Source organism: Arvicanthis niloticus, chromosome 2, assembly GCF_011762505.2.
Source record: "Arvicanthis niloticus isolate mArvNil1 chromosome 2, mArvNil1.pat.X, whole genome shotgun sequence".
Taxonomy (NCBI): domain Eukaryota; kingdom Metazoa; phylum Chordata; class Mammalia; order Rodentia; family Muridae; genus Arvicanthis; species Arvicanthis niloticus.
In genome coordinates this window covers 6,067,144-6,086,942 of record NC_047659.1, presented here as the reverse complement: position 1 = coordinate 6,086,942, position 19,799 = coordinate 6,067,144, and the positions used below count along the sequence as shown (strand labels likewise).

The 19,799-nt window shown below is 47.0% G+C and overlaps 1 protein-coding gene across 1 annotated transcript in view; it reads right to left on the bottom strand.

Annotated features, from left to right (window-relative positions):
• Positions 1 to 6,186: 6,186 nt before the first annotated feature.
• Ak8 (adenylate kinase 8) overlaps positions 6,187 to 19,799 on the bottom strand; it is a 115,818-nt gene continuing 102,205 nt past the window's right edge. The window contains exons 12-13 of the mRNA XM_034496037.2: positions 9,926 to 10,006; positions 6,187 to 6,520 (exon numbers count right to left, since the gene is read on the bottom strand). Of these exons, the coding sequence (XP_034351928.1) occupies positions 6,283 to 6,520; positions 9,926 to 10,006 (319 nt within the window). The 3' untranslated portion in view covers positions 6,187 to 6,282. The remainder of the gene's footprint in view (positions 6,521 to 9,925; positions 10,007 to 19,799) is intronic.

Below are 19,799 nucleotides of genomic sequence, written 5' to 3'. Positions count from 1 at the left end.
TAACGGCGACCTCTGATGTTTGGGCAGTGCTGGTTACTTCCTTCAATGGTCAAATAGATAATCATTATCCTAAGCATCCCATCTTACAATTTGCCTTAACTCAAGCTATCATATTTCCATATATTGTGTCTCAGGAGCCACTCCCAGATGGAATGGTAGTTTATACAGACGGGTCTAAAACAGGAGTAGGTGCCTATGTGGTTAATGATAAGGTTACATCCAAACAATACCATGAAACCTCACCTCAAATTGTGGAATGCCTAGTGGTGTCAGAGGTTCTGGAAATCTTTCCAGGTCCCTTAAATATTGTTTCAGATTCCTTCTATGTGGTTAATGCAGTGAAAGCATTAGAAGTTGCTGGGTTAATTAAGACATCTAGCAGACTTGTAGAAGTTTTTCAAAAGATTGAGCTTACCCTGGCTAAGCGAAGATTCCCTGTCTTTATAACTCATATTAGGGCTCACTCAGGCTTACCGGGACCTATGTCCCGTGGAAATGACCTGGCAGATCGAGCCACAAAGTTGATTGCAATTGCCCTTTCGCCAAAATTGGATTTGGCTAAAGCCTTTCATAAAAGGTTTCATGTGACAGCTGAGATGCTACGATGTCGATTTAACATCACTAGAAAGGAGGCTAGAGATATCGTGACTCAATGCCAAAACTGCTGTCAATTCCTACCTGTTCCCCATACCGGAATTAACCCTCGGGGAATTAGGCCATTACAGATCTGGCAAATGGATGTTATCCACATCCCATCCTTTGGAAAATTACAATATTTGCGTGTCCATTGATACCTGTTCTGGAGTTATGTTCGCCTCTCCATTGACCGGAGAAAAGGTGGCCCATGTTATTCAACATTGTCTCGAGGCTTGGAGTGCCTGGGGAAAGCCTAAAATCCTTAAAACTGACAATGGACCAGCCTACACTTCTCAAAAGTTTGGACAATTTTGTCGCCAAATGGAGGTGACACACCTGACGGGTCTTCCTTACAACCCTCAGGGACAGGGCATCATTGAGTGTGCTCATCGTACCCTTAAAACTTATTTGATAAAACAAAAAGGAGAAGTTGAGGAAGCTCTGCCCACGGTGCCACGGGTTATTGTCTCTCTGGCACGTTTTACTCTTAATTTTTTGAATTTGGACAGTCAGGGCAACACGGCGGCTGATCGCCATTGCCTGGAACCAACAAGGCCAAAAGAAATGATAAAATGGAAAGATGTTTTGACTGGTCAACGGAAAGGCCTGGATCCTATTTTAATAAGATCCAGGGGAGCGGTTTGTGTTTTTCCACAGGAATAAGACAACCCGTTTTGGTTGCCGGAACACCTGACGCGACACCTCACAGTTGTGGACGATGATTCCTCAGCAGGTTCCCCTACGAATGCTTTTGATCACTACATGGATTCTCCAAGCTTGGGTTCCTAGTATATATAGTGAATTTAGATGGGCTATCCTATCTGCTTTTCCAAAACCTATGCCCTTGCCTTCTTAAAAGGCGCCGCTTCTGCTAAACAGAATTTCTCCTATACCTTTAACTATACCGAGCGAATTAATGCCTCACTCCAGTTTGTGTGTATCCTCCATTTCTTTTCATCTTATCCAACCACTCCTTTAATACTTGTACCAATGTAACTTGCTTTATGTCCCAGTGCTGGTCTGCTCTTGTCTATAAGCAGGCCCTAATAGCCAGAATACCACAATGGATCCCTATCCCCGTTCAGACGTCTGGGACCTTGACTTTATTTCGACAGAAGAGAGATTTTGATATAACGGCAGCCATTGTCACTGCTATTACCATCTCTGCAGCTGCAGCTGTGACAGCCAGCATAGCCATGGCTAATCAAGTTACAACAGCTACTGTTGTTAATCAAATTTCAGAAAAGACTTCTGAGGCTTTGACCACTCTACAGAAAGTGGATGCACACTTGGCATCAGGCATTCTGTTGGTCAATCAGAGAGTTGATTTGCTCCAAGCCCATGTGGAACAACTCACAGATGTGGTTCAGATGAGCTGCGTGTCAGCAACCCCACATCTATGTATTACACCTCTGAGATTTATGAATGATACATTTATTCAAAGCCATAATCTTTCTGCTTATTTACAAGGGAATTGGACTAGGGAGCTGGACCAGATGCACAGCAATTGCAGATCCAGATCTTGATCCTTGATGGAACACGAGTGGACCCTGTTGCCCTTGGCGATTTTACTTCTTGAATTTCTTCTGCCTTTTCTTTCTTTAAGGAAAGAGTGGGGATAGGCCTGTTTGGTGCAGCCCTATGTTGTGGATTGGTGTTCATGTTATGGTTGGTCTGCAAGCTCAGAGCCCAACTAAAACGTGACAAGGTCGCTATCGCCCAAGCACTCATAGCCTTGGAACAAGGATCTTCCCCTGAAATTTGGCTATCTATGCTAAGAAAGTAACTGATGACTGAGACCCTCAGTCGATGCACTCCAAGGGTTCAGCCCATTGCACTGGGTCGATGAGAGGTCTAAGTCTAGCCAGCCCTTGCCTGAATAACTGTGGTACCTGAATATTTAGAGGTGTTTGCGAGTGGGTACTCGACAGGGAATGTTCCACGAGTGTGGATAGATTTCCCGAAAGTATGCCTGATTGCACAAAGGTTTGATGCCAAGAAACCTCCTCCCCTGGTGGCGCCCCAGGGTGGAGGCTCCCTTTCCCCAACAAAAGGCATCGAGATGGGTATGGGAAGTATTACTCATTGCACGACAACAAGAGAAGAAACCCATTACAATATCTCATTTTGCACAGGGGATCAGGCTTCTGCTTTCCCTCACTTAATTGGTGCTGTGCTTGATAGGCAAAAGGCTGTTCCATCTTAATACATAGGGGGAGACGTTAGGAGCCACGGCGAGCAGTGATAACATTCACCATTACAAGATGGCGTGGGCATCCGGTGCTCCCACAAGTAAACAACTAAACTGCGCAGGTGCAAGAGGCGAAAGCGCGCCAAGCCACTGCCCATCCCGGGGCGTAATATGGAGTGATGAGTGAACAGCCAATCAGAAGTGAACAGACCACTCTAGGGTGCATATAAGCAGTGCCTTTTCCAGGCTTGGTGTCTTCTGCTTCAGCTGATACAAGAATAAAGCCTCACTGTAGTAACTACCTGAACATTGCCTCCCGTGTCTCTCTTGCAGACGAGGGGACTTGGAAGGGGCGCGGAACAGGGTCTTTGTGTTGGTTTCAATGAAAATGGCTCCCATAGGCTCATAGGGAATAGCACTATAGGAGGTGTGGCCTTGTTGGAGAAAGTGTGTCACTGGGGTGGACTTTAAGGTTTGAGAAGCTCAAGCCAGACCCAGTGTCTCTTCCTGCTGCCTGCAGATCCAGATGTAGAACTCTCAGTTACCTCTCCAGCACATCTGCCTGTGTGCCACCATGTTTCTTGCCAATGATAATGATGGACTAAACCACTGCACTGTAAGACAGCCCCAATGAAATGGTTTTGGTCATGGTGTTTCATGACACCAATAGTAGCACTAACTAAGTCTTACTATAAAGCCTTGGCAGATCTAGATCTCACTATGCAGACATAATACTCAGACAAAAGAGACAGAGGTCATCTTGGCCAGTGGTTTAGGTTGTGACACACACTTTTTGCAGAAAGAAAGTGCTTGCCCAACCAGATTAATTTTGCTTTAATGTGTTTCTTTTTATGACACTGAGAATATTCTTTTCCAACACTCTGCAGGGAGCCCTGGCAAGTTAGACATGTGCTAAAATGGGTGTGCACTGCCAAATAAGTTTCAAGGTGGGCAATGCAGGGGACCTTAGTATGGAGACCCTGATGGAGATTTGGGAGGTGGTACTCAGTGTCTGACGGCCTAAGGAAGTGGGAGGTGAGGCACACTCAACAGAGACAGGAGGCAGGACCCGTAAGAAGCACTTCCTGGACCTGTGAGACCTAGCGAGACAGGCCCAGGGGGCAAGCTCTGCTAGGTGAACTGTGAGCTGTCCTAGGGGCTGTGACCTTCCCAGAGCCCTATGTGCTAGAATCAGATCAGCCTGGTCCCAAGAGTCCTAGAGGACTTGGGACAGGTGACCTTAGGCATCTACACGTGGTGGCCTGACTAGGGACCATCCCAAAAGTAGAGAAAGATGATGGAAGGAGGCATGAAAGGGATTCCAGTCACACCATCCAATCCAGGTCTCTCTGTCCCAACTCCCCTGCAGGGCCTGTAAGCTGTACAGAGGACAGGGAATGACTTGTTACTCTACAGCCCTGCAATACTACCTCTGCTGCTGCCACCACACATACACACACACACACACACACAGAGAGATACAGACACACACAGATACACACAGAGATATAAACATACACAGATACACACACATACTCGCACAGACACAGATACAGACACACAGAGATACAGACACACAGAGATACACAGACACACAAACACACAGAGATACACACACATAAATACACATAAAGAGATACAGATACATACAGATACACACAGACACACTCACACAGATACACTCACAGACACAGAGATACACACACACACACACACACACACACCCATTACAGGGAGGCTGCCAGCTGAGAGGCAGTTTAAATTCAAATGTGTCAAAATTAAATGAAACTTAAGACACGCCTCTTCAGTGGCACGGCCACACTGCGGATCCCTGTGACCAGAGGCTGCCAACACGGGCAGTGCAGGTAGAAGCAGTGTTCCTCATTCCAGAGAGTTCCACTGGGTGCCAGGTTTCTCTTCTTCCTGAGACAGGGTCTTCTGTGGTACAGAATGACCTTGAACCCATGTAAATAGAGGCTGTTTTCGACCTCTCAACATTCCATCTTCCAGGTTCTGGCATTACAGGTGGGTGTCATTACACCCGGCTCGGTGCACTGGGCCTCGGCCTCTGCCTATCACCCCACTGGCTCCTGCAGGTTACTGTGAGACAGATGCAGTTATCACTCCACCTCTGGTAGTGAGGGGCAGATAGGCCAAGTGGGATGAGTTTAACCCTGTGGTGGTTAAACTTGGTTGTCAACCTGACAGACCTGGGATTATCTAAGAGGCATGTCTCTCTGAAAGGGTATTTCCTGAGCAGATTAGCTGAGGAGGGAAGCCCCCCCCAAGTGGGAAGCAGCTTTTGTGTGGGAAGAAACCAGACCTGCTTTGCCTGCCTACCTTCATTTCTTGCTAGTGGGTACATCTACTTTATAGCTGCTGCTTCTACCATCCTCTACTGACATCAGAACCCAGTTTTTTCCAACCTTCCAGTGTGGACTGAAGACCAGTGGCTCTCCAGGAACCCTCCATGCCTCCAGGTTGAGACATCTGGAGTATCTGACCCAGTGGATTAAGCAGCTATGAGGTTCTCAGACCCTCCAAACTGCAGACGGCCATTGTTGGCCTATGTAAGCCAATCACTAAGTGTCTTCTATGATATACAACCATGATCTTGGTTCTGGTCCTGTACAGAACATGACCAATGCATCTATGGTGATTTAAGTAGGTTTGGCCCCTACTCATGTTTGAACATTTGGCCATAAGGAGTGGCACTATTAGGAGGTGTGGCCCTGCTGGAGAAGGTGTGGCTTTGTTGAAGGAAGTGTGTCACTATGGAGGCGGGCTTTGGGGTCATATATGCTTAAGCTATGCTCAGTGTGCAATAGTCCCCTTCTACCTAAGGATTAAGATGTAGAACTCTCAGCTCCTTTGCCACACCATGTCTGCTTGCATGCTTCTCACCATAATGACAATGGACTGAACCTCTGAACCCATAAGCCAGCCCCAATAAAATGGTTTCCTTTATAAGAGTTGTCTTGGTCATGGTATCTCTTAAACAGCAATGGAAAACCTAAGACAGCACTCACCCAGTTACCCACAGTGGGATGGGGTGCCCTTGAGATGGGCCTTATCCTCATCTGACTCTAGAAGAAGACCTAGCCTCTGGCATTCCACTCTACCCCCCCATCCATGCACCTCTTCTGTCCTGTGTTCTCAAACCCCATAAGAAGGCTACCTGTAGCTGGGCGGTGGTGGCGCACGCCTTTAATCCCAGCACTTGGGAGGCAGAGGCAGGCAGATTTCTGAGTTCAAGGCCAGCCTGATCTACAGAGTGAGTTCCAGGACAGCCAGGGCTACACAGAGAAACCCTGTCTCGAAAAACCAAACAAAAACAAAACAAAGAAGGCTACCCGAGGTTGTGACTAACATCTTTATTGGCTGGGTGGGGTCGGATGACAGTTGAGGGCAGAGGATTTGAGTGTCTTTAGGGCTTGCTCCTGATTTCTCACATATCAGGTAACTTTCCTGGGCAGAGGATTAATGATTCCGCTCTCTATATACTCAAAAACTGTGTATGGGTCCTGGTCTCCGTTGACAATGATGGCCCGATCGTAGAACTGCTCCAGGTCCCCAGAGTTCCTGTAGAACAGGTCCGTTTGGAGCTTGATGTACTCTTCTGAGTCCTTGGGGTTCTGCAGGAGGCGGGCCTGGACCTCTATGGTGGGAGGGGGCTTGTACATGAGATGGAACCTACGAGAGAAGCAGATGACAATGGCCCTCAGTCCTCTGTTGAGTGTTAGAGTGCCCTTGCCCTGTCACCATGACTACCAGACACAAATGCCAGCTGTGCACCAGCTGGGGACACACCTTGGACTGGCCTCAGGCTTCTGGGACAAGAAGCTGTGATCCCAGCTCAGGGAAAGGGCGGAGGTCAGTGGGGGCGGGGTAGCATGTAAAATCACAGTAAGAGGGAGATCCCCTTTTAATCTCAGAGGCCCAGGCAGGCAGATCTCTGCCCGTTCCTGGCTGCCAGGGTGGTGTAGTGACACCCCACCTGAAAACAAAGCAAACAACACACAAAAGGCCCGGTTCCTTCAATCCCTTCTCCTACTTTTGCAGCGTCCCACCCCCACCCATTTTCTGTGCAGCTGATCAAAGCCAAACAAGGGAGTTGGATTCTCTGGAACTAAAATTCTACCCTTTCTGCAGGCCGTCTATAAGGACACGGAAGAAGGGAGCTTGCTCTCTGTGCCTGCTTGCCCTCGCCCTCACTGGCAAGTCCATTCCTCCCCTGGCATTAGAGCCTACTACTTTGGGATTCCACCAGGTCTTGAATCTTCCATTGGTAGACAGGTATTGTTGGATCAGTGGTTCTCAACATTCCTCATGCTTAGACTCTTTAATACAGTTCCCCATATTGTGGTGCCCCCCCCATCTGTTAAAATTATTTCATTGCTACTCTGTAACTGTAATTTTGTTATGAATTATAATGTAACTATCTGATATGCAGGGTAGCTGATATGTGACCCCAAAGGGGTCGTGACCCACGGGTTGAGAAATGATGGGCTAGCTGGACCACAGCTGTAAGCTACTTGAATCAATTCTACATAGATTCATTCTATCACTCCTGTTCCTCTAGAGAACCCCTACAGATACCAGGACTGGGGTCTAGAACAGGAAAATGTCCTTCAACAGCTCCAGAGTGCTGTGCAGGCTGCTCTACCACTTGAACCTTATGATCCTATAGATCCAATGGTACTTAGAGCCTTTGGAGGGCCCCTATAGGTGAGTCACGGAAGAGACCTTTGGGATTTTAAAGCAAGTCTCTACTATTGTCTACAGACAACTATTCCCTTTAAGAGGCAGCTCTTGCCTGCTATTGGGCCTTAGTGAAAACAGAACATTTGTCAAGGGGCTACCAAGTTACCATGTGACCTGAGCTGCCCACATGAGCTAGGTAATATCTGATCCACCAAGACAAGATGAGATGTGCATAGCAGCAATCCATTACCAAATGAAAGTGGTGTGTACATAATTAGGCTTGAGCAGGTCCTGGGGGCACAAGCTTGTTACATGAAGACGTTGCCCAAATGCCTGTAGTTTCTACTCCCATTACAGTGCCATCTGCTGCTAGGCGTGCATGCCTTTTGGGGTGAGGAAGGAGACTGGGGCCTGCTTTACTGATGGTTTCCCACACTATGCAGGCTCCATTCAGAAGCACAGCATTACAGCCCCTTTCTGGGACAACCCTGAAAGACACCTGTGAAAGGAAGATCTACACAGAGGGTAGAACTTCAGGCAGTACACATGGTCGTACATTTTGTTTGGAAGGAGAAATGGCCAGATGTGTGATTGTTCACTGACTCATGGGCTGTAGCCAGCGGATTGGCTGGATGGTCAGGGACTTGGAAAGAGCATGATTGGAAAATTGGTGAGAAAGACATCAGGGGAAGAAGAATGTGGACAGATCTCTGTGAATGGGTGAAGGATGTGAAGATATTTGTGCCCCGTGTGAATGCTCACCAAAAGATGACTTCAGCTGAGGAGGAGGTCAATAATCAAGTGGATTAAATGACCTGTTCTGTGGACAGGCAGCCTCTTTCTCCAGCCATCCCTGTCATTGTCCGTGGGCACATGAACAAAGTGGCCATGGTGGCAGAGACAGGGGTTAAGTATGTGCTCAACTCCATGGACTTCCACTCACCCAGGCTGACCTGGCTACAGCTGCTGCTGACTGCCAGACCTGCCACAGCAGAGACCAACACTGAGAAGATCTCTTGTAAGTTTGAGGCCAAACTGGTCTACCAAAGCTTGGCTGTTACACAAAGAAACCCTGTCTAAAAAAAAAAAAAAGAAAAGAAAAGAAAAGAAAAAAGAAAGGAAAAGGAAAGAGAAAGAAAGAAAGAAAGAAAGAAAGAAAGAAAGAGAAGAGGAGAAGAGAAGAGAAGAGAAGAGAAGAGAAGAGAAGAGAAGAGAAGAGAAGAGAAGAGAAGAGAAGAGAAAAGAAAAGAAAAGAAAAGAAAATCCCTCACAGGTGTACCCAGCCTCTTGAGTTTTAGTTAATTCCCGATGTGGACAAGTTGACAACCAGGAATAGCCACCACACAGGATTTCCTCTGTGTAGCCCTGGCTGTCCTGGAACTCCCTATATAAACGAGACTAGCCTCAAAAGAGATCCACCTACATCTGCCTCCCAAGAGCTGGAATTAAAGGCATATACTATCACAAAGGGCTTATTATTATTATTAATTAATTAATTAATTAATTAATTTTTGGTTTTTCGAGACAGGGTTTCTCTGTGTAGCCCTGGCTGTCCTGGAACTCACTCTATAGACCAGATTGGCCTCGAACTCAGAAATCTGCCTGCCTTTGCCTCCCAAGTGCTGGGATTAAAGGCGTGTGCCACCACTGATTTGAGGCTTATTATTTTTTTGTGTGTGTATATGTGTGTGTATGATTGTGTGAGTTTGTGTGTGTGGGTATATGGTGTATACATATGTATGTGTATGTGTAAGTGTGTGTATATGTGTGTATGAGTATGTGAGTTTGTGTGTGTGTGAATAGTATACATGTGTAAGTATGTGTGTTTGTGTATGTGTGTGTGTATGTATATGTATGTGTGTGTACATGTGGTATATGTGTTTGTGTATGTGTGTGTACCGGTATGTGTGTATGGGTATATGTATGTGTGTATATGTGTGGTAGTATGTGTGTACACATGTATGTCTTGGTGATTGAACTCAGGTCCTCATGCTTGCGAGGCAAGCATTAGCCATCTGAGCATCTTCTCAGCTTTGTCTGTACTTTTTTCATCCTTCCAAACACAATTTGTCCAGTATTTAGAGCCTACCCATCCGGTGCAGCCATTTTTGAAGTGGGAGTTCAGCTGGGGGCCAGGAATACAGTGGCGGGTACTTCACCAGCGTTGCTGCCGGCCCTGGTACACCCCTTCCCTCTTCCCTCTTCAGAGGGAGACAGAAGACATACCCAGAGGAACTCACTGAACAAGCCTGTTCCTTGCCTCTGTCTGTAGCAGCCAGCACTACCCTGAAGCAGGTCCACAATAGCAGTGAGTGCCCAGATGAAGAGCCGGCTCTTGGGAGACCTGGCCCTCAGCAGCTCTCCATGACCAGCCACCAGGAAGCCCTGACCAACCTTTCTCCTGTGACAGGGTCTATCCTTCTCAGTGTCAGCCGCTCCAGGATGGAATCCAATGGCACGTTCAGGAAGAACACCCTGGAGAGAGAGAGACCACGGTAGCCACAGTTGTCACTATCGGGGCCAGGCAAAGCTTTGACAGCCTGGGCCTGCTAATCCTGGGGAGACTACTCCTGGCAACGTGACTTTCATACATAGCAAACCCACCTAGAGCCCAGAGCCCCACCCACCTTCTCTGTCATCTCACTCTCCAGGCCAATAACACCCTAATGCCAGAAACTAGGGTGAGTAAGACTGCCTAATAGCCCAGAGCCTTCCAGAGTCACCCACTGGCCACTCTGTCCCTTTCCCTCTGCTGCCTCCTCCCCTTGGTGTCCCCCTGTTGTGGCCCTTGGGGACACTGACCTTCTAGTCACTCATTTACCTCCATAGACCTAGTCTTGCTACAGTCACCAGAGGGAACCCCAGGCCACACTTTTGTCACCCTAAGGCCACGACTGACATTATTCCCCACATGTGGGTATCTATGTGTTTCAGGGAGGGTCTGCCCCAGATTGCTGAGGCAGCCAAGTGTGTCCTTGCGCCATTCCTCTTGGCTGGGAGATGCTTTTCCTCTCTGCCTCTCTGGTACCTGTGGCAGGGCTTTGTCCAAGGCTGTGAGGAGACAGGGCTGAGCTCAGACTCCTCCTCCTAGCTGCAGGCTAGGATGCAGATCCAAGCCAAGCCAGGCAGGTCACCTGCTGACTGCACAGTAGGAGAAATGAAAGCCCAGACTTACCCAGAGGCCCCCCAAAAGAAGGCAGCTTGCTCAGAGCCATCAGGGAAGTGGTCAGAGACACTAGGACCAAGTATTTATATGCCTGAGGCTGATGCTTCAGAGTGTGACTGACATATGTGTGCAAATTTCTTTCCCTTAGGCTGGCTTTCTCTGGGTTTCCTTCTAATATTTACCCAAAGTTACTTTTTTTTTTAATTCTTAAAAACTTTTATATATTCATTTTGGGGGGGAGGGGAACGTGTACCACAATGTGTATTTAGAGGTCAGAGAACAAGCATGGGGGTTCCTGCAAGCTCTAGTGGAGATGAAAGAGTGAAACTCGGCTCAACTTCACTTAGTGAGCCGTCACTGGTTCGAGCTTCTGAAGTGTGACACCCGATGGTTTATTTTAGCTGCATTTAAGCACAGCACAATTTGGGGAAAACGTTTCCCGATGACAGTTAACTCAGTGCTGTGGAAAAAACTAAGGGCATGTTTACACTGAAACTCTCCAGAGTACATATGGCCTCTTCCATAGATGGTCAGGTAAGGATCTAGGGAGACAAGGAGCTGTGGTCGGCCTGGCTCTATAAAAGGTACTTAGGCTGTTGTAAAGTACATGTGACATCTTCACAAGGGTGTTTTTATGGACTGGGAAACTTGGAAAAAAAACAATATTTAGTGGGGAAAAGTTTGGGATAAACGGACATAATAGTCTGGGGGATGTAAGTGAAGCCTGGCTCTGCAGATAGCAAAACATTATCAGGTGATGAGCTACATCCATTCCCAGCATTCCAGATGCGAGGCAGGTAAACATCTTTTTCCTTTGAAGAGATGAGCCTGCGTGTTTAACCTTCCTGGGTTCCTTGGTGTTTATCTGTGAGTGCAAGCACCTGGCATTACCTATAGACAACTTGTAGGAATCCTTTCTCCTTCCACCTGTGGGTCCCAGGGATTGAACTCAGGTCATTAAGCTTAGCAGTCACCCTTTCACTGAGGCTGTGACCTAATACATGACAAGTAGCAGCTTGAGGGAGGAAACATTTGTTCTGTCTCACAGTTCAAGGGCACAGGTATCACGGTGGAGAAGGCATGCTGGTGGGAGAATGAGGCTGCTCTCACATCATCTCTGCTGACAGGAAGCAGAGAGCAGACAGGAAGCTGGCATGGGTCATTAAAACCTCAAGGCCCACCTCTGGCCCCAGTGACAAACTTCCACTAGCAAGACTCCAACTCTTTACGGTTCCAGAACTTCCCCAAAAGGCACCAAGTGGTTACATACCTGAGCCAACTATGGGCCCTTCACATTCAAACTACATGGGCACCTGGACACTTGCTCTTATGCAATAGAACATGCATGAGCTCAGCTGTCATGCACTAGACCATATATGAGCTTTAAAAAAAAAAAAAAAAAAAAAAAAAAAAACAACTGGGTACCAGACAGGCAAGCAGAGCCCAGTGTTCTTTCTAAGGACAGACATACCCAGGACTTATCTCCTTTCCCCTTGCCCAGTGTGATGGTTTGTACAAGCATACACAAATGGTTTGTATATATATAGGCCCAGGGAGTGGCACTATTAGGAGGTGTGGCCTTGTTGGAGTAGGTGTGTCACTGTGGGCATGGACTTTAATACCTTTGTTCTAACTGCCTGGAAGCCAGTCTGCCTTTGGAACAAGATGTAGAACTCTCAGCTCCTCCTGCACCATGCCTGCCTGGATGCTGCCATGCTCCCCCCTTGATGATAATGGACAGAACCTCTGAACCTGTAAGCCAGCCCCAACTAAATGTTGTCCTTATAAGAGATGACTTGGTCATGGTGTCTGTTCACAGCAGTAAAACCCAGCTGGCACCCTGCTGGTGCTGAGTTTAACTGCAGCTACCTCATGAAGCAGGCACAGTTGATTCTCAGAAGCCTGGCAGGTGGGAGCCATGATCACGTCCCAGCAGAGCAGCCTGGCCAGGCCGGAGCCATGAGCAGCCTTTCCTCACTGCACTGTTGTCTGTCAGGCTCTTTCCTCTCTTGACACTGAGACATGATGTTGTCATCTACAAAGTTCACACTCAAGAACCAAATCAAGTTACAACCCACATACTTATGCGCACGTGCGCACGAGTGCACACACACACACACGTGCTCATACACATACTCATTCACTCACACACCTTCATACACACACTCATTCACTCACACACACTCATACACACACATGCACACATACATGCTCATACACACTCATTCACTCACACACTCATTCACTCACACACCTTCATACACACACTCATTCACTCACACACACTCATACACACACATGCACACATACATGCTCATACACACTCATTCACTCACACACTCATTCACTCACACACACTCATTCACTCACACACACATTCACTCACACACACTCATTCACTCACACACACTCATACACACACTCATTCACTCACACATACTCATTCACTCACATACCCTCACACATGCACACATACACTCCTACACATGTTCACACACTCATGTTTTACTAATCCAGGCTGCAAGTGGCCCACGGGCTTGATGTGGACACACTTGCTTCCTAATGTCTCCAATTCAGAACGCCACAGAGCACCAGCGATACAATACAGTGTTCGTGGTGCCAAGTAAATTAGTGAGCTAAGTCTGATACATTAAAAGAGTAACTCATTGTTACAGCTAAGTGGGCTTTAACCTGGGAATGGAAGCCTAATGCTTTTTTAATCAATTTTACATTTAAAGTGAAAATTACCGTATTTTTAGACTAAGTAGACAGAGTCTTAGTCTATAGCCTAGCTGGCCTTCAACTGCTGTGCAGCCTAGAATGGCCTTGGATTCTCAGTCATCCTGCCTACAGCTCCCGGGTGTTAACTGCAGGTGCATGTCACCGTGCATGTCACCGTGCATGTCACCGTGCATGTCACCGTGCACGAGGGAAGAAGACGATACAGATCAGCTTACAAAACAACAAAACACCTAACACCAAACAAAAGATGAAAGACTGAATGTTTCCCCTGAAATGGGTTACAGAGCAGGGATACCTGCTCTCACTACCCCTGTTAGACCACACACACACACACACACACACACACACACACACACTGTGATTTTTAAAAATATGTATACCAAAATAGGTTAAAAAATAAAATATAAGCCAGAATGGGAAAAATATTTGCAAAATGTGTATCAGGTGAGAGGCATTTGTATCCATATTTCAGAAACTGTGAGCTACATGCATGGTTGGCAGCAGACATGTATAGGTGCTCAATCCACATGTGCCAGCACCTCCAGAGCTGATATCCAAATGGGAAATCAGGCATCTGGAGGTGGCTTCCTGGAAAAGGCTCAAGTTGCCTCCTCCTCCCAACAAAGAGCCAGCCTCTGTCCAGGGAAGCCCTGCTTTCAGGCTGACAGGCACCGGGGCTCTACCTAGGCCCTCTGTGACTGTCCCTGGCCATCCTGGTCATGGTGTTTCTCTCAGGAAGAACTACACGCTGACCACCGCTGAGGGAGGAGCTGAAAAGAGGAAACATAAACGGTACTGCAGACTAGCCTGAGGATGGTCAAAATGACTGACAGAGCACACTGCTTAACCACTTGACCGGGAGCACCATCTGGGACAGGGGAGGAGAGGATGATGGCAAGGTCATCCTCCTTCATCAGTAGATTTCAGGGTATTCTCAGAGCACAAAGCAGAAGGGGCTAGGTTTTTTTTGTTTGTTTGTTTGGTTGGTTTTTTGTTTTGTTTTGTTTTGTTTTCTGGTTTTTTTACACTTCTTTTAGATTTAATTATTTTTATTTAATGTGCATGAGTGATCTGCCTACAGGTATGTCTGTGTACCACATATCCACCTGCTGCCCACAGAGATTATAAGAACATCGGATACCTTGGAACTAGATTATGGATAGTTGTGAGTGAGCATGTGGGTGCTTGTGGGAGCCAACAGAAGGAAGCTATCATCCTTGCAACCATCTTGAGCCATATACCCTGACAAGAGACTTGTTTACAACAGCCTACAACAGCTGAGCACACTCTGATAACATCTTATTTTAGATACCCAGGATCTTCCCTTGGGTGTGTGAGACTTAAAGGTGTGAGACTTAAAGGTGTGATTTAGAGACAAGATTTAAAGGCATGATTTAAAAGTGAGACTTATAAAAGGCGAGAGGCAGACAAAAGAAAGTACTTGAGACTCCAGACTTGGAAAAGAACTTTGAACTGGGAAAGAGACTAGCAACTTGGAACTAGGAATTAGGACTTGAGACTTATTACAGCTGGAACTAGGATTAGGACCTGAGACTTGGTACTAGGAACTAGGGACCTGAGACTTGGTATTTGGAACTAGGGACTTGAAGAGAAGAAGAGAGACTGAAGAATAAACGGGATTGAATCACACTCTGGTCTCCATTCTTTGTGTCCATCCTCACTCTCTCTCTTGCTGAAGCCGGGGCAGCTTGGGGCAGTGCAGGCTCTAACAATTTAGCTCCCAAGGCTTTTGGCAGTGCAGGTTCCAACATTGATAGAGTAGTCCCCAACATTTTGGCCCCCAAACGTGGGGTAGTGCAGTTCTCGACATTTTGGCGCCTAATGTGGGGCAGCTTGGGCCACAACAGGTGCTGGGAACAGAACCCAGAACTTCTGCCAAAGCAACAGATGCTCTTAACTGTGGAGCACGCACATGTGGAAGCCATAAACCATCCTTGGGAGTTGTCCTAAGACACTCTCCACCCTCAGATAATGATCTCTCATTTTCCTAGAGCTCACCGACTCCGCTGCACTGACTGGCTGGGAAGCCCTGGGACCTTCCTGTTCCTGCCTTCCTAGTGCTAGGGTTACAACCACGTACCAGCATGCCCAGCATTTTTCTGTGCATTCTGGTGATGGGACCCAGGAAGTGCTTTACTGACTGGGCCATCTGCTCATGGTCTCCACTGCACGTTAGCACCCTACAGGAGGATGCTCAGTCCAGATTCAAACTTCAACAGGTTCATCCCTTAGGCACATCAATGAGGGCAGAGGCTGAGGCTGTCCTGTTGATGCTGTGTCCTTCCTGCTTTGCAAATGCTCACAGCCTTGTGATGTGCTTATGCTGAAAGTGGACAGCTGGCTGTCAGCACATGAACTGGCCTGACCCCGTCTCACAGCAGAGCTCAGCTTTGACTCCAGGCTATTAGCTTCCTGGCTCTCCTGGCAGGTGCCTGGGTCACAGGTAAAGCCTGCAAAGATTTCTGGAATTAAGTGTCGAGAGAGGCTGCATCCAAAAGGAGCAGTGCAGAGGAGGGTCTGGACACAAGGCTTCTCTGGCCAGGATTTTAAAGTGTTTGCTTTGCAGATGTTTCACTCTGACATGACACTTACCTGAAAACCCAAGGGCTAACCCTCCACAGCTGATCCTACCACCCTGAGTGTCCCCTGTCTGGCCTTGGGTAGTAGTGACAATTTCTCTCACCTCCAGTTCCCACTCCTTCAAGGTAAGGGCTCCCGCTGGCCATTTCTTGTTGAAACCTACCCTGGCAGGATCTGCAGTCTCTCCAGGGGCAAGCAACAAAACCCACTCTCCTTGCTGCTAACCAATAAATTAGTGTGCACTCTTGGCAGTTTACCAAGTGTATTTCCAAACATGGCAGTCCAGTTGAACGGAAGAATGACCCAGGATATTCCAGCTCTTTTTAAAAGCCTCTTAAAATGTCTACCTCCTCCACCACCGAAAAGAAAGGAAAAAAATGTTTTTTTTTTTTTTCTCCTGTGCATACTACCACCTAGGAGCTCCCCAGACAATAAGGAAAAGCCAACTGTCAGAGTGAGGTAGTTCTGCAAGCTTTTCCCACAGAGAAAAGCGAATAAGTTTAAGGCAAAAATAACAGAAGACAAGCTGGCCACCAACTGAAGATCCAAACCCCTTAGTAGCATTCCCAGGGAACCCAAGACATCTCAGGCCATTTTGGGGGCTTGGTAAGGACTGGAAGATGAAGAAGGGACAGAAGTGTTCAGCCTTCTGGGTGGGATTGTATCCAGTGAGGTCACTGGCTGGCATGTGCACTCTCATACCGGCTTTGGGTCACAAAAGTAGTAAAAGGTTGAGACCCACATTCCGAAACAAGAGGCCAACAGGATGAAAGATCTTATCTAAGCCTTCAAGGCTCTGGTGAATTTGAAACATCTTCATTTGAGCAGCTTTTATGCCCTCAAGTCCGTGTTCAGACTCCCTCCATTATTCTGTTCCGTGTGTCCTTTACAGCTTGGACCAACATCAAACATTGACAAGAAAGCGTAAATACTTTTTTTTTTTTTTTTTTTTTTTTTTTTTTTTTTTTTTTTTTTTTTTTTTTTTAGAGAAAGAAGATATATTTATTCAATGTGTATGTGTTGAGTTCCTGCATGTGTGTATGTTCCCCACATGTGTGCCTGGCTCCCACTGAGGCCGGGAGAGGGTGTTGGATCCCCCTGAGCTGGAGTTACATTCATTTGTGAGCTCCCAACTTGGTGCTGAGAACCGACTCCGTCCTCTGCAAAAGCGGAAAGTGCTGTTAACCGTGGAGCTGTCTCTCCAGCCCAGGGAATACAAATGCTTTTGTTTTCCTCAAGGTCCTGCTAACCCAACCAAGTGGCCCAGCTGGTATGGGAAGATGTTCTAGTTTCATTTGTGTTGCTGTGATAAAATACGCTGACCAAAACAACTTAGGTGAGAGAAGGGTTCACTTTAGCTTACAATTCCAGATTACAGTCTATCATAATAAGGGTTTCTCAGTGGCAGGAACTAGAAATAGCTGGTCACATCATCTCCACAGTGAAGAGCAGAGAGAATAAAGACATGCTTATTTGCTTGCTCTTAGCTAGGTTTCTCCTGTCTTACACTATTTAGGAATCTCTACCTAGGGAACGCAGCCGCCCATGTGGGCGGGGTCTTCCCATATTAATTAATTAATTAACAGTCAAGACTGCCACCCCAACTCCAGATGTGCCTGATCTAAAAAAACTCCTTATTTAGACTCTTTTCCCAGGTGACACTAGGCTAATTCAAGTTGACAGTTAAAACCATCCAGAAAGGTTTGGAAACGGGGCCTTTGTGGGGTCCTCTTGTTTGAAACAACTACAATTTTGAAATGAGAAAATAGAGATATTGACTTGTAAGTATTAATACAACAAGTGGTCCACAGCACAGAAATGTACTCATAGTATATTAAATAAAAACAATTACATTGGGACCAGAGAATACAGATACATGGTAGTATGCTTGCCCAGCTGGCATGAGGCTCCAGATTCTGTCCCTAGTACTGCAGAAATTGGCATGGTGGTGCATGCTTGTAACCCCCACATTTAGGAAGTGGAGACAGGAGGATCAGAAGAAGCCCAAGGTCATCTTCAATTGCCTGAGCAAGTTTAAGGGCAGCTGCATGAGACTGTCTCAGAAGTGAACAAAGAGGTGAAATTGATGACACTCAAAAGTGACCAAGAAAACCCAGGTGTGGTGGTGTACCATGCACCGCTTCCTCGGGAGACTGACACAAGATGATGTTGGTGAGTTCAAGGGTTTAAGGTCACCTTGGACACCACGGTAAGACCTTGTTTCCCAAACAAAAACCAGTGGCTAGGACAATAAAGGTAACCCTCCCTCGACACTGGCAGGACTACGAAGCTCCCACATCCCTTTGTGGATTGCTGGTGATCAAGATTCTGCAGATCAGAGGGGGCCTGGGAACTGCAGCACTTGCCCATTTCCCTAGTGTGAATTCTCCCAACATATCTGCAAGCTGCTTATTTGACATACTGAGTATCGAGCTGGGAAATGATACTGAGCTCTCAGGAGCTGGAACACATTGGTTTTTGCCTGTGCCTGTCACATGCTGCAGCCTCTGGGGACCACATGGCTAAGGAGTTTTTGAGCTGGGCCCTATGGATACACTGCCTTACTCCATCCTCGCTACACCCTGTATGGCTGTGGTTCTATGATGACATTAACACATTACAGGCCTCAAAGATCCAGGCTCTAGACAAAGTTATTCAGCTGAAAAGTGCCTGAGACCCGGCCTTGGGACTGCTTCCAGATGTTTGCCCTTAACTTCTTGATGTTTGTCCTTAACTTCCAGATGTTTGTTTGCCCCTAACCTCTCTGTACTGTGCTTACTTCCCTCCAAGTTAGTGAGGGAATGATTCTTCAGTGACCCCTGTTCTGTGCCTTCAGGAGGCTAGAGGCATGACAGTTACCATCGCAACCAGAGGCTAATTCCTACCCTCCCTGGCCTCCTTTCCTTGGGCTTGCTAAAGCCATTGTATTCTGAGAAATTTGTATTTTCGTCTGTCTCACTCCCCCTCCATTTCCTTGAAGATTTCAAGTGTTTTGCTTCTTGGCTTCAGTTTGAATCTTTGGTCTTCTGTTCATTACTACCACCATTCACACCAGCACCATCATCATTAATTTCCACTGTAACCACCATCACCATCCACATCCATATTATCACCATCACCACCATCACCATCAGTGCCATCACCACCATCATCACCATTGCTGACATCATCATCACCATTAACAGCAGCACCATCATCACTTTAATCACCAACACCATCATTCCTATCAAAAACTTTTGTTAACACTATGTGCCAGACAGAGATTTGTGCCAAGCACATCACACATTACGGCACCCACCCTCCACCACAAGAAACACCTACATAGGTGCTGTGACCCTGGCATTCAAGGGTTAGCCTAGAGGTTTCATGCTGTCTCTAGACTGTGCTCCAGGTCCATCAGACTCCAGGATGTTCTATCACCACCATACAGGATATTCTGTGTCAAATAACCACAGTTCATTCCCCCAGGTAGAAGGCACATTCCAGAAGCCTCCAGTGAAATTTAGGACTGCACAGTGAACACTGAAGCTGATTAACTCACAGGATGTGGCTGGATCTAACTGCTCAGGGTTCTCTGTGTCCGCCCAAGGAGTGACTGACTCCTCACTGTCTTCACGAGGAACAGTGCACTGCTAGCTGTCTCTTGGGGCCAAAGACAAACAGTGCAGATTTCAACCCCACCAAAACACACACACACACACACACACACACACACACACACACACACACACACGGTGGCTGCCTTGCCTGAAGAATCTG